Source organism: Dama dama, chromosome 14 (genome assembly GCF_033118175.1).
Source record: "Dama dama isolate Ldn47 chromosome 14, ASM3311817v1, whole genome shotgun sequence".
NCBI lineage: Eukaryota > Metazoa > Chordata > Mammalia > Artiodactyla > Cervidae > Dama > Dama dama.
Window position 1 is genome coordinate 63,785,551 of NC_083694.1, and position 23,301 is coordinate 63,808,851.

Below are 23,301 nucleotides of genomic sequence, written 5' to 3' on the forward strand. Positions count from 1 at the left end.
AGTGAGCCATGTTTAAACAAGCTCTCCAGGTGATTCGTATGCACTGGTTTAGGCTAAAGTGAGAAAAGACCTAACTTCAGTTTGTAAGACAGCTACTTTTCACTGCAGCTGGAATATAAAATTATGGGCAGAGCCTTTCTTAATTGCAATGTCATTATGATTTAGGCAACAGAATGTTAAACACCCTCTCCCTTCACACACACATGTGCACACATGTGATATAAACGAGTGTTGATGGGATATAGTGTGATTAATTGATGTGGAACAGCCCAGAACCATGGAAGTTGGATGACCCCCAAATTTACGGAAAATTTACTATGTCTTAGATAATTTGTATAGATTATTTTCTTAATCTTCACAATAAACCTATGAGGTAGGTTTTTTATAGAAGATATCAGGATTAAGTAGAAATATCTGGTGCTTTTGTTGTTTACTTCTCTTGTTTCTTCCTCCTATATTTGTTTTTCTAATGTCCTCATTCTCTCTTTTTTTTATCTCATTCTTCTTATCATATTATTTTTTCTGCTTTAAGGTTATCTTTCCAAATTATTTTAACCCTAATCATTGTTAAATGTTTTGTATAATTTATAAGTTGCTATCATAGTTCTTTGTTAAACAGACTGAACCACAAATAACAATTTACATACACATTATATAATAAGAGACAAATGAGAATTTTTTAAAATGCTCTTTTTTTGAAAAAATATCATGGATATATTGCGGCTTATTCTGCTTACCTTCTTCCTCCTTGTTGGGGTCCTTTAGTGGGCCGGAACCTGGTGGTACGGAGTCGACAATAAGAAAGTGAAAGAGAGAAAGAGGCTGATATTCCCTGGTTTACGCAGAGGACCGATAAAGCCCTTGACACAGGACTTGCATCGCTCACAAAGGCACCAGGCGCCCTCTCGAGGGGGTGAAGGCACAAAGTGCCTTCTTGAGAGGGTCTTAGAAGCCTGGGCAGGAAAGTGAGCATGACGGGTCTCCACACTTCAGAGAATCAGCCAGAAAAAGAGAGAGAGAGAGAAACAAAAAAGACATGGGGACCTAAGCTCTGATGGAGCAAAGGTGCTTTAATGATTTTTCTATGAGTATATTTAGGCTGTGGTGCAAGAAACTTCTTTCGGGAATGATAGAGATCAGAAAACCAAACGTACAGCAACCGTTACCAGGGGAGCAAGGGGTAATGTTAATCACACCGTCAGGAGACAATCCATATCTCAAGAAAGGGGAGCAAGACTAAACAGTTTTGTCATAAAGAGAATGTTTACAAAAGGAGACCCAAGCCTGCCTCACACAATGACCTCAGTCCCTGGGAACCGCGTGCTGTTCCGCTTGAAGAGGGACAAAGGACTCATGAGAGACAGCACATAGGAATCCTCCCGTCAAACATTCCCTGACACCTTCTCCTTGGAAGGAGGAAGCTGAGAACTGTCAATAAACCCCACCCTTCCACTTAACCAATATTGTCAGTTTGGTCAGTGTCTTTTCATACTTTTTTACATATGTTCTCATATAATCATTTCAGCATAAATACAAATATAGTGTTTGTTTTCTATTGCTGTAGAAAATGGTATCATAACTTTTTGTATCTTGCTTTCTCATATTGTGGAACTGTCTCTAAGTCAGGTATGTATTTGTAACTCATTCTTTTAACAGTTGCCTATGCTAACTTTTAGGCAAAGGCATTTACTGCATTCCTCTTTTTTTTTTTTTTTGCTAATACAAACAATACTTTAATAAAAACATATTGTAGATTATTAATAATAAGTAATAGATTTTTTTCTTATCTTACCTTTCTGCTGAATCTTTCTTTTGAGTCTTTGTCATCTCTATTCTGAGGAGAAGACATTTGTCTGAGAATCTCCTTCTTGCTAGGTGCAACTGAATCATTATCTTCACTCTCCAATTTAAACTTTCTCCAATCATTTATTACTCCTTTGGGGCCTGAAATAAAATTTAAAGCAAATTGTCTCCCTTTTCCATGTTTCTTCCCTCTCTCTCTTCCTTCCTTCTTTTCCTCATTTATATAGCTAAATTTATCAATCTTCCTTTATGATTTCTTGGTTTTGTGTCATACTTAGAAGGTCACTGTCATTATGAAATTAGTTTTCATGGATTTTTGTTTAGTATTCATATGAATTCATTCAAACTCCTGACTAAATCTAAAAATTCTATATGATCATTAAACAGAGAAGGGAGTATTACTTTAATGTTCAATAGAGTTAAACTTGAATTTAAAAATTTAAACCATGCTATTTGACTTTTAAACTCTTGTTAGTGGTATATAGACAGCCACACACAATTTAACAGATCAAGAAAACAGGCTTTGGATAAAATGAAGTCTTAGTTATTCTGGAAGAATATTGAAATCAATTTTATTTAAGATTTTTAAAAATTAGTGTATTTTTTTAGATTAAAAGAATTAAAATTAAAAACTCAATTTATTTATTTTTCTTTTGGTCTTCTATTATTTACAATTGCAAAGAAAGCCCACAGTGGGGGAGATTAGGAGAGAAGAAAAGTCACTTAATTATAGTGTAGATAGAGAGGCTTTATCTACAAGCAAAAAATTTTATCTATCAGCAAGAAATTCTCAATAATCAGTGTTTTTCTCTTTCTTTGATATCTAAATAAAATTGTTTCAAAAGTATTTGATATCACATTAATTTATACAGTCAAATATTTTTTAGATGATTCCATCAACCCATTCAAAATTATTACTTAAGTTTCGTACTGAGTAATGATAAGAGATCTCCAAATTTAATTTTAATTTTACAATTGTTTTTTCTTTCTGACTTTGCTTACCTGTGTGTGAGGCCTGTCCTTCAAAGTCTTCCTCCAAACTTTGGCTTTTCGCTTCTTCCATTTTAGAGATTTAGTTTTGATATGATCTATAGGATGAATAAAGAAGTAATGATGACAGATGAATTCTAGGAGAAATAGATGTATATATATTCTGCTGTCAGGTTCCATGTAAGTTAAGGGTTGTCACTAAGTGATATAGTGTTTAGCATTCTGCCTACCTCATAAAAGGACATTAGTTTAATATTTGGGTCATTAAAGATATTTTGACCTAAGAATTTTACATAATTTATAGTTTGTCTTTACTTAAAAAGTCTTCAGTTTAGGTCTATGTACTTAGTATTATTTATTACTGATTTTCTTTTTTATTACTGTTACCAAATTTCATAAAATTATCACTTTATATAATAATAATGTTTTAATTACTAATAATTACATACTTACTATGAACACTTGTATGTGCCTGACATTGTATCAATCATTTTATGTGTCAAAAGTCACTTAATTCTCACACAACCATATGTAGCAGGGACATTGTTAACAGCATTTTACAAGCGAGGAATCTAAAGGACAGGGAGTTTAAGTTCTACTAGCTTAAGATCACATAGTAAGTGGTAGAGCAAGGATTTGAACCTACATTTGATTTTAGAGCTGAGTCTTAAAGCATTAACTTTTAAATGGAAGTTAAGATACTGTATCATTTTTTCTCAGTATGGTTTGACAAATCCAGCTTCTAAATTGGCATTAAAGATTTATGATCTTAAGGAACAGTGTAATTTGAAGCCTTATACCATAATTGCTCTCCATACCATAAAGCACGTTTTGGTGATGTCACCCACCAAGCAAATGGAAGCAACCAGTAACTATGCCTATAGATTTTTGAGAAGCTAAAATAAATTGTCACAAAATCCACTGAAAGCTTGTGGAGTTTTATTCTTAGAAAACTCCTTGATGCCCTTGTGTAGAACTTATTTACTCTTAGTTCACATTCAAATCCAACTTATTTGCCTATTTATCTTTCCATTATTTGGAAAACTCTCATAAACATACTAACACATTCCCTAAGAAGGTCTCTATAGTTGTGATTTTCTTGAAATTTTCAAGTCAGGGGAGGGTAAACTAACAGGGGGATATACTCTCTTTTTACTCTTTCTCCCCCTTCTACTCTTTCCCCTTTGTCTTTTTCTTTTGAAGTCAGTTTTAAGCAGTGATATCATCCAGCTTATGTGTTGATCCCTCTTAATTTTTTGTTGATATACAGTGAGCTTGGTCTGTTTGGTGTTTCCCCAAGGCACAGAATGGTAAACCAGAACTCTTTGTCTCAATTCCGTTTTTTGCTGGGACTTCTGCCCCTAACATTTGCACTGCTATCTTAATTTTATTGTTTCCCTCGTTACAATTCCTACTCAGAATCACTGGAGGTCAAAAGTCTTTGCCAGTTTGATTGCCAGTTTGAACAGGAGAAGACTTTTAAGAAAAAGCTGTCAAGGGGATGCCAACCTTATTCCACAATATATATGTGACTATAAATATACAACTGACAAAGAATTAATCTCCAAAATATACAAGCAGCTCATGCACCTCAATACCGGAAAAATAAATGACCCAATCAAAAAATGGGCCAAAGAACTAAACAGACATTTCTCCAAAGAAGACATACAGATGGCTAACAAACACATGAAAAGATGCTCAACATCACTCATTATCAGAGAAATGCAAATCAAAATCACAATGAGGCACCATCTCACGCCAATCAGAATGGCTGCCATCAAAAAGTCTACAAACAAATGCTGGAGAGGGTGTGGAGAAAAGGGAACCCCCTTACACTGTTGGTGGGAATACAAACTAGTATAGCCACTATAGAGAACAGAGTGGAGATTCCTTAAAAAACTGGAAATAGAACTGCCATACGACCCAGCAATCCCACTGCTGGGCATACACACTGAGGAAACCAGAATTGAAAGAGACACATGTACCCCAGTGTTCATCGCAGCACTGTTTACAATAGCTAGGAAAGGAAGCAACCTTGATGTTGCTTCTATGAAGACAAGTGGATAAGAAAGTTGTGGTACACAATGGAATATTACTCAGCTATAAAAAATGCATTTGAGTCAGTTCTAATGAGGTGGATGAAACTGGAGCCTATTATACAGAATGAAGTAAGTCAGAAAGAAAAACACCAATACAGTATATTAATGCATATATATATATGTATATATATATATATATATATATATATATATGAAATTTAGAAAGATGGTAATGACGACCCTGTATGCAAGACAGCAAAAGAGACACAGATGTAAAGAAAAGACTTTTGGACTCTGTGGGAGAAGGCAAGGGTGGGGCGATTTGAGAGAATAGCATTGAAACATGTATATTACAATATGTGAAATAAATGACCAATCCAAGTTCAATGCATGAAACAGGGCACTCAGAGCCAGTGCACTGGGAAAACCCAGGGCATGAGATGGGGAGGGAGGTGGAGGGGGGTTCAGAATGGGGAGACACATGTACCCCTGTGGCTGATTCATGTCGATGTATGGCAAAAACTACCACAATGTTGTGACGTAATTAACCTCCAGTAATAATAAATAAATATCTAAAATAGATCATTTTAATTTTGAATAGCTTTAGTTGTGAAAAAGAATAAAAGAAAATGAAAATAAGAGAAAAACAGAAATAAGTGAATGTTGTTGGACAAAAGAATCCACTTAATCACCCACTGGGATTACTTAATAATTTTTGCATCTAAGAAAAATTAATATCAATTTTCTTCAGAAGAACAAAGTAATGGAAAGTGTTTGATAACTTCAATAGCTATTTAGTCCTCAGAAAGCTAGTTTCAAGCTAGTTTCTCCTTTTTTTTAAATTGGTATTTCAAATGAATGACAGTGAAAGGGCTAGTCTCTTTTATTTTGCAAAAGTAAATTGGTAATTTGGGATAGCTACTATTTACAATAAATGTACATAAGTTTAAGAAAACCTATGTGAAATTTTACTTCACCTGGTGAAGAGAAAGAAGGATCCTGCTTCTTAACCTGTTTCTTGCCAACCTAGTTGGCAATCTAGTGGAGAAAAAAGAAATTTCAGTTTTCAAAAAGACTTTCACCAATTTCAAGGAATTCTTTTACTGAAAAGATAATCCAGTTACTTGGGGAAAACCTGATCCATTGATTGTATTAGTCTATGTTAAGAGTAGACTGTGGGGGACTTCCCTGGTGGTCCAGTAGTTAAGAATCCTCCTTGCAAAGTGCAAGACCTGAGTTTGATCCTGGGGAACTAAGATCCCACATGCTGCAGGACAGCCAAGCCCACACACCTGCACACCTCAAGTACTGAGGCTGGCTGCCACAATTAAAGAGAAGCCTGTGCGCTGCAGCTGAGACCCGCCACAGCTAGGAAGAAAAGAATAGACTATGGACCAGCCTTTCCTCTGGACTCTGAGTTACACGAAGAACGAAACTCATCTAGTATGGCATTCAGAAGTTCTAAAACTTAGGTAAGCCAAGTTGCCTGTGTAGTAAAAGATAGAGTCCATTCCTTACCTAGTGCCTCCATTTGAGTTAGAGTACACAGATTGGTAAAATTTACAACAGAGACAGACATTGGAAAAAAATTGGAAGAGGCGTATTTGCTTGCACTGCTTGAAGACACAAGCCTATTAGTTATTGGTAAGTTTGAGCTACACACCTGTTAATATCCCCTTCATCAACTAACTCCGAGGTTTTCTGATTATCTCAAATAGTTTATCTTCTTCAAAATTTGCTTTTGTATCCTAAAATTAATCTAGTTAGTATTTGGAAGGTGCTTAGATGATTGCACATAGTAAGTGCTATGTAAATCTATAAAATAAAATAAAAATATTTCTATGTATTTCTATGGATAATAGTCATTTAAAAATATGATTAATGTTTAATTTGCAATGGTATTATTAGTTCCTAAAAAATCCATGTCTACTTTAAGTTAAAAGGATTTAAAATAATAATAAGATTATTACAAGACTTTGTGTTATTGTAAACACAATAATATTATAAATACAATCATATTATTACTGTAAACAATACAATATTACATGGTGACTTATAGATGTCATTGGGAATAACAGATGTGATTGGAAATCGGTGATAAAATCAAGCAAGAAGACAAAAAATCTGCCACCTTCCCCAAGATTTACTGTGGTTCAAGAATTACTCTATTTTCCATATGATATATTATAAAAATCTGTGTTAGTGTTCTTTTTTATTTCAGACAGTTATGATACTGTTTCAATTAATAAAATCTGTGATAAGTAAAAATTGTGTTTGGATGACCTTTGACAGACTACCACTCAAATGAGTACTACAAAACTCTTAAAAGTGAAACTAAATATTGGTGAGAAATAGAATTTAAAAGTATAATTCTACCAAGTTAGGTTTTATTTTTCTCTTAGCTTAGGATTTAATAGTATGTTAAAATAATAGCTTATATGGGATAAGATTTTTCAAACTATGTCTTCAAAACTCTTAACACCCCCCATCCATGGTTTAGTAGTTACTAAGAAATAAAATGTGACAATTTAAAACAATTTTTCTTTTAGTTCCTGTTTTGCACATAATAGTGATCTGGAATAAAAAGGAAGTGAGTAAAATTCTTAAATATTTGCTTTTAAAATCTCTCTAAAAACCCCAAATCCACCCCTAGAATATTTCATTGTTATCATTATTCCTGTTCACATGAGACTGTGATGACATTCACTAGTCATTTTATATATGTTGATTTCATCTAATCAAAATGTCTAGTTTCGAACTGACTATAGACTCTCAGTGTTCCTGAAGAAGAGCTTTGCTTTCAGTACTAACTGTTGTAATTTACTGGTGAGTTTTCAAATAGTGGGATCATGTCATCACTGAACCTTAAACTGATTTCTGTCCTAGCATCCACAACAATTTCTAAAACTTATCTTACATGCTTCATTACTGTAAGTTCTTCCAGGACAGAGACTAGTCTTTACTTGTCACTGTCTTACTTCTGATAATTGTTTCACATGTTGTAAAAAAAAGTCCATAAATGACGGCAGCAATTTAGAAAGAATCTAAGTGGTATGTCCACGTTATATACACACTATTTTAAATGTTCACAAAATCTTTTCCTCATTTTTCAGATGTGAATTCTCAGGCTCTGAGAGATTCAATGACTTGCCAAAGCTCACAGAGGTGGTATGGAGTAGATAGAACTCAATTTCAAATCCAGGTTTCTCTGACTTCCAAATTTCTAAAAGCCTTGTTTTTTTCACTATTCAATAGCATGCTTAATGAGTGAATGAATTAATGAAACAAATCCACCTAATTCTTGTATAAGCATTAAAACCAAGATGAGAATATGAAAAATAACAATCAATAAGTCACTGTGTCCTTATTCTTTGAGATAATACTTATTCTAATGATATATTTCTTGAGATAGTGTATATTTGAATTATATATTTCTTGAGATAGTATTTATATAAATTATATATTTCTATGCTTTGGATTAAACCTCATTCATTTATACTAAATGTAATAGAAAAGTCTGTTTATTTCAAGTTTTCTGAATAAATTCTAAATGACTGATAATGACTCTGGAAAGTTAATGCAAAAGACAAAATGGCTTTGCTTGCTGTTGGTTCTTGACAGTCATACATATTGCCTGAGAATTTATCATCAATCCTATGTCTCTGGATCACTGATAAAAGCCAGTGTAATAGGCAATATGCATCAATTTTGTATCAAAATACAACTGCAAAATGCTCTTTATAGAACTACTCTCGCTTGTATAGCAAAATTATGGAAATGTTACACTGATCTTTGTGTTGAGATTTGTGTAGCAAAGTGAGATACTTCACTCAAAGATTCATCTCAATCATTTTAAGATAATTAATTCTACATTCCAAATAATGATATTTGCATTTTTCAATGTGAAAGTGTTAGTCGCTCAGTCGTGTCCAACTCTTTGCGACCCCATGGACTGTAGCCTGCCAAGTTCCTCTGCTCATGGAATTCTCCAGGCAAGAATCCTGGAGTGGGTTGCCATTCCCTTCTCCAGGGGATCTTCCCAATCCAGGATTGAACTCAGGTCTCCTGCATTGCAGGCAGATTCTTTACCATCTGGACACCAGGGAAGCCTTTTTAATTGTAACTGAAGAAACAGTTCTATGACTTCAGCAATCTTTAAGAGCAAATTCAAAAATTAAGCCTGTTTCTTAGTCCTGTTTTTATGTAGCTCAACTTTTATATAACTTTTATATAGAATCTTCTCAATGTGTGGCATATGTTTTCAAGCTAACACTTTAGTCTTTAAAACTTTATACCACTTTTCTACTTGTCAAAAATCACATATAAACCTAGTTTACTGGTGACTAGTCTGCTAGGGCTGCTATAACAAAATGTGATGGACTTTGAGGCTTAAACAACAGATATTTATTTTCTTACATTTCTGTAGCCTAGAAGTCTCAGATTAAGATCTGGCAGGATTGATTTCTGGTGAAGCCTCTCTTACTGGTTTGCAGAAAGTCACCTCCCTGTTATTAAATGATACAGAGAGCTGGAGTTCTGACGTCCCATATTGTCAGGACACTAATCCTATGGATCAAGGCCCTACCCTCATAACCTCATTTAACCATTAATTATTTCCTTATTAATTACTTATCTCAAAACGCCATCACATTTGGGATTAGGTCATCAACATATGAATTTGGGGGGATACAGTTGAGTCCATAGCACCTGACTCTTAATTGTAAAGCATTATCTAAATTATATAGATTCTGGCCACTATTTCTGTACTTATATATGGCCTGTCTTTCCCTTACTTTGTAAAGCTTTGGTATTGGGCCTCAGCATTTCTCAGATTTCCCCAGCTATCCTTTAAGAATGGCAGGTAGGGAAATGAGGCATAGTTAGGATTATGTTGCCCATTTTTTAGATTGTTTATTAGTTCTTTCTCTGCTCTGAATCCACATACCTGGGATGCCACAAAAGGTCAGTTAAATATATAGGCCAGGAAACTCCTACATATCAAATAATACAAGTGCCAGTTATTTTCTTGGCCAGTCTTGGCGTTGTTCTGATGTCTGTGGAAAATTATTGATGTTCTATGCTAACTACCCATTGGGTCTAGCTGGTTAAGAATGGTAAAGGTGGCTCAGTGGTAAAGAATCTCCTGCCAGTGCAGGGGATGCCGATTTGATCCCTGGGTTGGGAAGATCCTCTGGAGTAGGAAATGGCCACCCACTCCAGTATTCTTGCCTAGCAAATTCCATGGACAGAGGAGCCTGCAGGGCTGCAGTCCACATGCTAACTACAATACAAACTACAATACAATACAGTACAACCTATTGTGTTAAAAAATAGATCAAAAGAGTGATACATAGACTTTGTTCAGAAAGTATGGGTTCACCTTGGTCTAGGTCAGATTAAGTAACTATGGTACATTTAAGAATACACTGTTTATCAGTATTTTCCGTACAGAGGGAAAAATTGTTTTAAGCATTTCAATGAGTATTATTTGCTGTTGAGAAGTAAAAGGCCCAAATGCCAGAGCAGGGGGAAGCCTCCATAGAAATATTCCGTTTTATTTACTAGAGCTGAGGCTTAGCTAAATGTGTTTTCATTCCTTCTCTTCTTTTTAGTTGTAGTTTAAGGTTTTAGATGCTGTATTCTGACACCGGTTTCTCTAAGTACAAAATAAAAGAGATCCAATAACCAAAGATAAAAATGGTCTTGTTGTGACATACATGGCGTCTTTCCATGAACATCAAAAATGTAAAAATCACAGAGTATTAAAGAATCTTCAATGTGAAATTTTTGAAATAATTTTTTGTTGTTATTATACAATTTAAAACAAATAACCTTCCCCCTCTCTTATACATGAATGCATATGTTCCCTTTGGAAAACACATTGAATAAGAAGCTGTTTCAGTGAAGGTGCTGTACTAACAATGGCATTATTATGTCTGAACTTGACTAGCCACGAGATATAAATAACTGACTGGGAATAAAGTACTGAAGTGCTTGATTAAAATAATTCTTTAACTTATATGAACTGGGATATACCAAATTATCTATCTTTAAGCCATACTTAGAACATACTGTGCCATTAGGTGGATAAAACCAAGCAAAACTTCTTGGTGAAGAAAGTCTATAGATATTCTGCTTCACCTTCACTTTTGATAGAATTCTAGATTCTGTGTCTTGGTCTGTACTCCACAAGGATGATACATCCATGCAGGACTTCAGGTTCTACATTTTCCTACCTTTAACCATACGTCTTCTTATATCTTTGCCTTCCTGTGTTTTCCAAGGTGACTGTGAGCTAATCTGATCAACTAAGCCAGGCTAATGTTCTCACCAGTGCCAGTATATTAATGTCAGATGTTTTAACCCCTGCCGCAACTGTCTTACCAATGACATATGGGCTCCTGTAGAAAACAGTTCTGCTTTTTCTTTCTTTTTTTTAAAAAAAAGTGATTAGTGGTAGGAATTTCACATCAGATAGGTCTGACGGCACCATATCAGATCATGGAAGTTATTACTGGACTTGTGAAGACATCATTATCTCTCAGATCACAGAAGTAACTGATGATTTCACCCAAGCCACAATTTCCTCTTTCTCTACCCCATTCCACTATTTTATGTACTGACTATGAATTAGAGACTTTTAGTAAGAATTAAGTGGTCTTGCTTTAATATTAATATAGAAGGGATTTTATGCCTCACATCAGTTAATTTCTTGAATTACTCTCTAATTGGTTTATTTATATATATCTTCTACCCAGTGAAGAATTAGCTTCTTGTGGGCAAGAACCGTGCATTGCAATGCTTCCAAGTGACAGTATAGCATAATGATTAACAACACATAAACTCTTAGGTTCAAATCTAGTTCTGCCTGTTACTGGCTATGTGATGTTGATCAAATCACCAAATTCTCTCCGCTTTTGTTTTCTCTAACTGTAAGATTGGAGTGATCAAATAGTGTTTACCTCAAACAACTGTGTAAAGATTAAATGATATAAAATGTATGGTATTGGGGGGGAGTAGTAGGAACTTTATAGGTATTGAGTGGGCTTTGCAGGTGGCTCAGATGGTAAAGAATTTGCCTGCAGTATCGGAGACTTGGGTTTGATCCCTGGGTCAGGAAGGTCCCTTGGAGAAGGGAATGGCTACCCACTCCAGTATTCTTGCCTGGAGAATTCCATGGAAAGAGGAGCCTCGTAGGGCTACAGTCCATGGGGTCACAAAGAGTCAGACATGACTGAGTGACTAATGCTTTCTTTCTTTTTTCACTTTTCAAAGTGATAATTAGCAAGTAATTAAAAGTTTTAGGTACTAAACCCAAATATTTAAAATTCAGTTCAGTTCAGTTCAGTCGCTCAGTTGTGTCCGACTGTTTGCAACCCCATGGACTGTTGCATGCCAGGCCTCCCTGTCCATCACCAAATCCTGGAGTTTACTCAAACTCGTGTCCATTGAGTCGGTGATGCCATCCAACCATCTCATCCTCTGTCATCCCCGTTTCCTCCTACCTTCAATCTTTCCCGGCATCAGGGTCTTTTCATATGAGCCAGTTCTTCGCATCAGGTGGCCAAAGTATTGGAATTTCAGCTTCAGCATCAGTCCTTCCAATATAGTCATACTAATATAAATTTTATTTTGTGATCAATATGTATATGCACTTCTTATGTCTAATTAGCTCCCTCACCCAAATACATGTGCATATGTATGTGTGTTGTGTGTGTATGTACACAGCCACACACATATTGTATATTTATCTCAAAGCTGTTTTATTCTCTTATTTCATTACTGACTAAGATCCTTTACCATATACTTTGACTTACTTCTAGCAAGGTCTGGTTGCCACAAGGCATTTAAGAATGTGAAACCTGAAAAGGAAGTTAATTTGAGGTCATGAAATATGGGCTAATAAAATGTACATGAAATTGCCTTGAAAACAATAGTAAAGAGATTTTCTAAAGATGCATACATAAATGGAAAATGGGAAGTGATTTTAATTTGAATGTGACACACTTGTTTTCCAGTGAATTACTTCTCTACTTCTATTTTTTTTAACTCATAAGTGATTTTCTCTTTAAATTTCAGCATTTATGTCACAGTGATTCATATATTTTCTGAATTTCAGTTGTCTAGCGGACTTTGCAAAGACAATAACAGCTCTCAGGATTTCTGTTATCACTTCTAGTCTGTTTAGTTGTTAATTTGGGGGGAGGTCAACTTTTGTATTTTCACATCATAAGGAGATTTTTCTTTAAAAATAAATCCCCAGAAAGATGAGTGGGATATGGGACACAACATCTTCAAAATGGCTGTAACAAATAATGCTGAGCAAATGATTGGCTCTAACTAAGCAAATACTCTTCCTTTCCCTTACATATGAAACTCAAGTATTGACACTATTGAAAACATCCCTTACTTTATTACTTTTTTCCCCTGTCATTTATGATAATGTTTATGATAAATTTATAGAAGAATTGTAATAGGAACTTTAATGTAAGACACTGCAGAGCAGGTAGAATGTTTTCTCAGCTTCTACCTTTCTCAAATAGTTTTGATTTTTCAACAGATGAGACAGGGCAAGTGGAAGATGTAGGGAGGCTTTGAACAATTTGTATCTCAGGAAGGTACAACAAATAGCAATCTATTTCTCAACTAGTATCATCAATAAAAAATATTCTTGGAAAATAAGAGTTTTCAAATTATAACTGAATTATTGTTCCTAATAAATGAAGAAGACAGTAACTTATCCAGGTTTTCTCTTACTGCATATAGATATTTTCTTATTTGTTCTGAAAAAAAATAGAAATGTCAAAATCCTATGGGAAATTCAGAGCAGATATATCTTGTATCTTGTAAAAGCGCTATACCAGGACATACTATTTGAATTCCATTATAGACATCACAGATGGTTTATATATACTTATATATTTGACAGCAGAGAAAGAAATGGCAACCCACTCCAGTGTTCTTTCCTGCAGAATTCCATGGACAAGAAAGCCTGGTGGACCGCACCCCATGAGGTTGCAAGGAGTCAGACATGACTGAGTGACTAACACACATATTTGACAACAGCTTATGCAACATTAAATCCAGTTTATAAACATAATATTTAGGCAAAAAATTACTGTGGTGAATCACGTGATGTTTAAAATTTTTTCTAGCTTTAACATTAGGTAATTCTAAGTAGCATAAATAGTGGTCAAATATATATATATAAAATATATATATAATGGATATATATAGTGTATATTTAAATATATATTTAAAACATATATATATATATATATATATATATATATATAAAATGTGTATCTTTGCAGTTAATAAAAGTATTCCATGGAAAAAGAATGGGAAAACCTCACTACATTTATTTTCATGATGTAAGCTGTAAGTTTTATTAGTAGTAATAACCACCTCCACAGGAACAAAATACAAAAAAAAAAAAACAAAAAACCCAGAAAACAATTGAAAGGAAAATTTTACCTGATTTAATAAATCTCAACAAACCCCTTTATTTTTTTTAAATATCTCATTAAATTCTTGAAGTAACCTTCTGAAACAGACATTATTATCCTTAAAGATTAAAATAACAACAACAAAAAAATATAATATCAATAAGAAAACCCAGAAACACACAATTGGTTAAGTATTTGGTTCAGAGATCTGAGAGAGCTTTAGTGCTGAATGCTAATACTCCCTTTCACAGTTTGGGAGTCAACTTCACAAAGTGTAAGGAATCATCACTTCTTCCCTTCAGTTCACCCTTCACTCAAAGGAAGGACTGTAGAATTATAAATTTCAAAGTTAAATCCTCTATTCATGGTTTTAACTTTCTAGAATATCATTTTCAAAATTGTGTGTTTACTCTGAACTTAATGAAGATGACTTGTGCAAATCGCTTTAAAAGGGAAAGATATACAGTACTTAGGGTCTTCCCAGGTGGCTCAGTGGTAAAGAATTTGCCCACCAATGCTGGAGACACAGGAGAAGCAGTTTAGATCCCTGGGTAGGGAAGACTCTGAACTTAATGAAGATGACTTGTGCAAATCACTTTAAAAGGGAAAGATATACAGTACTTAGGGTCTTCCCAGGTGGCTCAGTGGTAAAGAATTGGCCACCAATGCTGGAGACGCAGGAGAAGCAGTTTAGATCCCTGGGCAGGGAAGACCGCTTAGAGGAGGAGATGGCCACCCACTCTAGTATTCTTGCCTGGGGAATCCCGTGTACAGAGGAGCCTGGTGGGCTGTTACAGTCCATAGGATCGCAGAGTCAGACACGACTGAGCACACATGCACACACAGTATTTAATTATCTTCATAGTGGATAAATATTACTTAATGTTACTTAGAAATATTTTTTAAAGAACTCACAATAATATATAAACAGTGAAATCATTATTTCCCCCCTAAGGTAAAATTTTTAAAATAATATTATCAAGAAGACTACCTGCAGACTCACAGTTTAGTTTTCTGTGCCTGGTGTCCTTGATTGTGTTCGGTGGATAAGAATTACTGTCTGCTAAACTCCTCTTGAAGTGGAACAGGTTTAAGCTCAGATTTAAGATCCCTGGATATTGATGACCCTTACAGAAATAGCTCTGAACAAGTAATAGGATTGAGATAAGAGAATTAACAAAACCTATTCATTAACAGTGAGGAAAAAAATAAACTGAAAAAAGTAGAGCTTCGAGTCCTGTGACAAGTAGAGCCTTTGGTCACCAACGTTACATTATTTGAGAAGAAGATTATTTCTTTTTATCATAGGCTGTTAATAGTTATCAGAAATTCACATGTCATTTTCTGAAAGAAAAAATCAGTTTTTCTGATCAAATTTTTTTTTTTGATCCAACAGTAATAACTGTCCTTCTCAACAACTTCTTTTGGCATAGTCCATCTTTTCCCTTTAAAATGGTCAAACAGCCATTTCTTGTCCCTTTATAGTGCCCTGAAATGTCTTACGTCTTTAAAACATCTGCTAGTTCTTATTCTTTTGTTTAAATTGTAGAAAAGTTTGAATACAGTTTTTAGTAATGTTTATGACTTTTGCCTTGCATCTTCCATCTGCTTTGGAAGGAAAGTAGAACATCTTTCCTTGTTCTTATTTGTTTCTTTATGGTAGTCATTTCACTTTTCTTCCATGTGCCATTCAAAACAGTGAACTCTAATTCATAAACAATTCACTGACTAGCCCCCTCTTTGCTAGGGGATGCTTTCTAAAATGTTACTGCGGTCTTTGGATATTAGACTTTTATAGTGAGCCTGTTGGTTCAAGGCTACCCCATAGAATGGATATTGTATAATCTAAGAGTAGTCAGCTTATCTATAGTTTATAAGATACACCAAATGAGTGAGAGACAGCAAGTACATGAGTTTTTATTTATTACAATAAATAAAACAATGAAAACGAATATGTTTAGTCCCATAAGCATGTGTTGAGCACCTATTTTGTATCAAGCAAGCAGTACCTAGACACTGAGGATACAAAGAAAATTAGGCCCTATTCCCTATATCATGGGACTTAGTCCAGCAAAGGAGATAAGCGAGTAAAAGTATAATCACAATGACATGGTATAATAACCACAAAATCAGGAGTCTGTAAGAGATATTCTGTGGTATACATCGAGTTCATTTTTGTCTTTTTCTTTTTATCTTTTATCTTTTTCTTGTACAGACTTTTAATAATATTTTTTAGGTTGGCAGAGTCATTTATGGGTGTATTTGATTTCTGAACTTTAGTTTTATTGTTTTCTCCTTTGTATTTTTCCTCATTGTTGCTAGTTTTCACCATTAAAAAATTCTTTTCCTGTTTTAAAAAAGATGTAGGGAAAGTAGATAGATGTGTTTAATTTGCCATCTTTTTTCTAACACCTTTCATTCTCATGGCCAAATTTCACACCTAACTTTGCCAAAGTAGGAAATTTAACTTACTCTATGCTTAAAACTGGAAACTTGTAATTTGGAAGAGGACAAATATTAATGTATAATATTAATGGCAATTCAAATGAAAAAATCTAAATTCATATGTTATAAGGTTTAACTCATACCATTTTGCTTCAGGTCACTTCAGCCAATGGACTGGCATAATTTGGCAAAGTTCACACCCTTGGTTTAATCAGTTTTAGCCAGGAGGCAAAGATATATGATCTAAAAAGGGTTACCTCTTCAGATAGGGCTGGGGCACTTTTGGTTATAAAGGCCATAGGTGAGTGACATCATTTTTACTAAAATAAATCCTTGCTTATTTTGAGCTCAGAAACATCTCTCTCACTCTTGAAATAGCAAAATAAAATTTACAGCTGGGAGAAAATGTTGGAAGCTAGACTAAAATGCTGAAGTGACTTACTAGAATGAAATAGTGCTGTAATCTCTTCTGTTTAGTATTTTATTTCCCTTTCCAATATGTGTTCTCTTTCTTATTTAAAATTTATTCTCCTTGATTGAGGAGATGAAAGAAAAGTAAGAATTTCATAGTTCTCTCTTGCAATTTTCTACTGAAGAGAAGACCTACATCTTCCTTCATTGTTTTGCTCTGAATGTAATTCTAAGTCTCCTGTTGTTTTTAGCATTTTTTAAAATTGGAATATAATTGCTTCTTGGGCTCTAAAATCACTTGCCTTTTCTTGGGCTTCTAAAATCACTGCTGATGATGACTGCAGTCATGAAATCAGAAGACAATTGCTTCTTGACAAGAAAGCTATGACAAACCTAAATGGTGTGTTGAAAAGCAGAAACGTTACTCTGCCAGCAAAGGTCCATATAGTCAAGACTGTGGTCTTCCCAGTGGTCATGTACAGTTGTGAGAGTTGGACTGTAAAGAAGGCAGAGCACCAAAGGATTGATGCCTTCGAACTGTGGTGCTGGAGAAGACTCCTGAAAGTCCCTTGGACTGCAAGGAGATCAAATCAGTCAATCTTAAGGGAGATAAACCCTGAATACTTGTTGGAAGGACTGATGTTGAAGCTTAAGCTCCAGTATTTTGGTCATCTGATGCAAACAGCTGACTCATTGGAAAAGTCCTTGATGCTGGGAAAGACTGAGGACAGAAGGAGAAGAGGGCATTAGAAGATGAGATGGCTGGATGGCATCACTGATGCAATGGACTTGAACTTTGGGTGATGGTGAGGGACAGGGAGCCCTGGCATGCTTAGTTCATGGGGTTGCAAAGAGTCGGACATGACCGAGCGACTGAACAACAACATAATTGCTTTCCAACATTGCATTAGTTTCGGCTGTGCAGCAAAGTAAATCAGTTGCACATACACATATATCCCCTCTTTTTCGCATTTCCTTCTTGTTTAGGTCACAGCAGACCATTGAGTAGAGTTCCGTGTGCTATACAGTCTGTTCTTATTAGTTATCTGTTTTACACATAGTAGTGTTTACATATCAGTCCCAATCTCCCAATTCATCCCACCCACACCCACCTCTCCCAGTCCCCAGTATTCATATGTTTGTTGTCTATGTCTGTGTCGCTATTTCTGCTTTGCAAATAGGTTCGTCTATACCCTCAGCCACCAGGGGAGCCCTTAATGAAATATTGTTGTTGTTGTTTAGTCACTAAGTTGTGTCCAACTCTTTTGCAACCCCATGAACTGTAGCCTCTGTCCGTGGGATCTTCCAGGCAAGAATACTGGAGTGGGTTACCATTTCCTTCTCCAGGGGATCTTCCTGACACAGGGATCACTTTTGCATCTTCTGCACACATCTTCTGCATTTCAGGCAGATTCTTTACCACTGATCCATCTGGGAAGCCCCTACATGGAACAATACTCAACTGTAGAAAGGGAGAGAATAGTACCATTTAAAGAGATGTGGATAGACCTAGAGACTGTTCTCAGCATTTTTTTGAGAAACTTAGTCTATTTTGGACTGTAGTATTTCTAAGATTATTTTATCATACTTAATTGCATGCTTTCTTTCCAAAGATACCCTTTAACAAATCTGAATTAATTTGAATACTCCCCGTGATGTTGCCCAATTACCCACTTTATCTTTCACCTTTCCTTGTAATCAGTGGAGAGGGTTATTGTCAGAATTTTATTTTGTCACCTCCAGATTATTTTTCTTTTAGAGTCTTGGGCCATTGAATGATGTCTTACTCTTTTCTGTATATCTGCAATATGTATTCTCTTGTACTCAGTCTTTCCTTTCTTTTCCTTGGTAAGTCCTGAAGTCCCCTAGTTATTTCCTTTTGAAGATTCCCAACACTTCCTTGTTGCTTACTAGTTTTTCTTTACTGGCCAGAATTAACTCTGGGGTAGCAGTTCACTTAGTTTCATCCACTATCTTCTGAAAATTATTGTCAACAAAAGTAGTCAAGACATTTTCGTTTGCACTGAAGGAAGCAACTAAGAAATAGATGCTCCATAACTAGACTATGTTAGTTTTATTATCTCTATATGGAACATTCTAGTCTCTCACTTTATCTGTGCTGTACATGATAATATCACCATCACATTTCTGCTGCTTTTTTGCTTATTCCATAAGACAGTTGCCTTTTCAGGCATATAGATTTCCAAATGCTTCCTTTCCGGGGGGACATGTGGAATGACCTTCTGCACCTTCAAAATAACTTATGTTTTTAAACATGTTTTATTCTTATTTTTTTCCTGAGTTCTGTTACACCAAATGTTGGTAGAAAATGCCAAGATATGTTTACTTGCTTCTATTGAAATTTTAAATTTAACTTATTACCTATATTCCATATAACAGTTTATGGAAACAGATTACATATGATACAGTGGAGGAGCAGTGGACTTGGAATTAAAGTTAGAATGCTGATTGTCATTTCTTGGTTTTGTGACCATTAATTAGCTGGTAAACCTCTCTAAAATAGCCTTCTCAGTAAAAGGAATAGTTGCTTTCACATATTTTTGTGAGGATTAGATATAATTTAGTGTCACAACTTTTAAAGTCCCATTTAAATATGCTATCATTATTTATAGATTGTTCCCAATTATTTTGAATTTTCTTTGAATTCCCATTAATCTTTACCTCTGCTCCTCTTTCGGCTATATTCCTGAAAGCTTTCAAGAAATTATATTTTACAACTGATTGTATTTTTTTCTACTTTTTAAAACTGTTTAAATTTTCATTGATTTGATTGTGAAGTCTCCAGAAAAAATGCTTTTCCAATCCTGTGGCTATACTCTTGTTGTAGGCCCAGAGTAACCAAACACAGTTGTAACCAAAACAATCTTGAGAAAGAATAAAGCTGAAGGTATCACACTTTTGATCTAAAAATATATTAAAAAGTTATAGTAATTAAAGTGTATGGTGCTGGCAACAGACAGACATATAGACCAATGGAAAAGGAATGAAAAGCCAACAAATAAACTCATGCAAATACACTCAACTGAACTTCAACAAGGGTGCCATGAATACAAAATAGAGAAAAGATAATCTCTTCAACAAATCATGAGTATCTACATGCAAAAGAATGATATTAGATCCTTATACCGTACACAAAAATCAACACAAATTTGATTAAAGACTTAAATTTTAGACCTGAAACTGTTAAACTCCTATTAGAAAACATAAGGGAAAAGTTTCATGACATTGATCTTGGCAGTGGGCTCTAACATCAAAAGCATAGACAGCAAAAGCAAAAATAGACAAGTAGGGCTATATCAAATTAAAACATTTCCATATTATAAAGGAAACAACAGAACTAAAATACAACCTATAGAATGGGGAAAAATGATTGTAATCCATGTATCTGATAAGGGATTGGTATAGAAAACATACAAGGAATTCCCTCAACTCAATAGGAAAAAGCAAATAACTGGATTTTAAAATGGGTAAATGACATCAGTAGGCATTTCTCTAAAGAAGACATACAAATGGCCAACAGGTGTGTGCTAAGATGCTCAACATCACCAAGCATCAAGGAAATACAAATAAAAATCATGATGAGATATCACACGCACTTATTAGGATGGCTGTAATTAAAAAAAAAGATAACAAGTGTAATTGAGCATGTAGAGAAATTGGAATCCTTGTATCCTGTTGGTGGGAATGTTGAATGGTGCAGCCACTATGAATCAGACACTACTGAGTGACTGAACAACATTTTTAATGGCAACTGGAAAATGTTTCTTTTATCTGATATAACATTATAAATATTACTTTGTAAAATTTTTCTAAAATGTCTTTTTGGTGGTTCTGAATCATGGTCATACATCAAAATTGTCCTTGGGGACTTTGGAAATACACATTTCTGGCCCCTGGTGATTATAAGTCAGTGAGTTCTGGGTCAGTCCTATATTTAAAAAAAAAATTTCCCTGATGTTTCCAATATCCTTCCAAATTTAAGAATCACTATTCTAACATTTGACAGAGGCAATTTTTATATCCCTTCATCCCAAGTATTAGTGAAATAGAAAGTTTGTTTAACTGGTCAACAGAGATGTTAAAGCAGAAACCAAATGACTGTCTCTTGCCTTGTTCCTGCCCAGACTATATGGAATGTATATTTTCTGCATTATTTTAGCCAAAACGTATCGAAATGAATTTTATTTCCAAAATCTCTTGCCAGAGGGGTTCTAATTTTAAATTTTTTTCCTTTATTTTATCAGTTTGATAAAATATTAGGCTGTCAGTCTAATCATCTGAATCTACACCTCAGTTCTTCTAGTGATGCCCTCTGCTTAACCCCTTGGACCATATTGTAATTTTTACTGAGAGATTATAGCTTTATGGTATCAGTAAATCAATCATTTTCATGTTCAAACATAGGGGACTTCTAAAAAGTTAACTCTTTTTGAAGTGTTGCTTTTGGTCAGAGGATGTGGTTTATATGACAGAATTTGGAAAATATTGAGACCAAGACTTCACTTATGACCTAGTAAACTTTTTCCTATCCTTGAAAGAACTGTTTTCTGTAAATGTTGTGTGCTACATTCTCTATATGACCATGAGATCAAGTTTTCTTGTTTGCTAGTTATTCATATTTCTCATATACTTATTACTTTTGTTAGTTTGATCTGTTACTATCACAATTATGATTAGGAATGTAACATCTTGTCTTTACACTTTTGTCAGTATTATTCTGAGGCTTTAATTTTTAGGTGTAGATAGATTTTAAATTGTTAAAGCTTCCCATCTAATTATTGTTAATCATATATATTTACTATCTATATATATAACAATTCTTTTCTGTCTTGGGCTTTCCCAGTGGCTCAGATGGTAAAAAGCCTGCCTGCAATGCAGGAGACCTGGGTTCAATCCTCGGGCCAGGAAGATCCCCTGGAGAAGGAAATGGCAACCCACTCTAATATTTTTCCTGGAAAAATCCCACGGATGGAGGAGCCTGGTGGACTATAGTTCATGGGGTCACAAAGAGTCAGACACAACTGCGTGACTAACACTTTCACTTTCACATTTCTGTCTTAATGCCTGTTGGTAGTTTTCCTCTGCAATGTCTTTTTTTATATTTTTACTTTTAATATCTTTGTTTCATGCTTGACTCTTTTAAGTAGCATATAGGTGTATACTGTCTTATATCCAGTCTATTAATGTTTCTTTTTCAATTAGAGAATTTAGTCCATGTACAGATGTTGTGATTACTGATATACTTAATGTTGATCTTATTTTGTGCTTTCCATGCGTTCTGCTTTTTAATAACATTTTCATGACTTTATTTTTACTCTTTTCACTTATTTCCAAATCTTTAAGTTGATTATACTTTCTTTAATCCCTTGTATTCCCAGGTAGTCTTAGTGGTAAAGAATCTGCCTGCCAAGGCAGGAGATGCGAGACATGGGTTTGATCCCAGGGTCGGGAAGATACCCTGCAGTAAGAAATGGCAACCCACTCCAGCATTCTTGCCTAGAAAACTCCATGGACAAGAGGAGCTGGCAGGCTACAGTCCATGAGGTTGCAGAGTCAGACATGACTGAGCATGTGTGCACATCTAATCCCTTATAATTGTTTCCTCAAATTGAAAGGCATATATAAGGCACTCACTCTAAAAAATATCTTCTACTGAAATATATTCAAAAGGTGCACATACCATAAGCTCAGTAAATTTTCACATTTAACTACCAGTCTCCCTCCACTTTTCCTTTTCCAAGAGTAACCATTATCCTAATGCCATAGATTTTATATTTATAACACATAAATATGTATAAAGTATATACATACACTATACATACATAAATGGCTCTTAAGTATAAGAAAGGGGATTCCCAGATGACTAGTGGGTTACAAATCCACCTGCAATGCAGGAGACACAGGAGATGTGCGTTCAATTCCTGGGTTGGGAAGATCCCCTGGAGGAGGGCATGGCAACCCACTCCAGTATTCTTGCCTGGAGAGTCCCATGGTCAGAGGAGCCTAGCAGGCTGCAGTCCATAGGGTTACAAAGAGTCGGACATGACTGATGTGACTTAGCACATATGCACTCAAGCATAAGAAAATATGTTCAACTTTATGCATAATATGAGAAATAATAAATATGAAAAATTAAAATTCCA

General features: G+C 34.9%; 1 protein-coding gene across 1 annotated transcript in view; it reads right to left on the minus strand.

Annotated features, from left to right (window-relative positions):
* PDC (phosducin) overlaps nucleotides 1-23,301 on the minus strand; it is a 74,115-nt gene that overhangs the window by 1,374 nt on the left and 49,440 nt on the right. Inside the window, exons 2-3 of the mRNA XM_061161272.1 lie at nucleotides 2,806-2,891; nucleotides 1,793-1,944 (exon numbers count right to left, since the gene is read on the minus strand). Coding sequence (XP_061017255.1) covers nucleotides 1,793-1,944; nucleotides 2,806-2,866 — 213 coding nt within the window. The 5' untranslated portion in view covers nucleotides 2,867-2,891. The remainder of the gene's footprint in view (nucleotides 1-1,792; nucleotides 1,945-2,805; nucleotides 2,892-23,301) is intronic.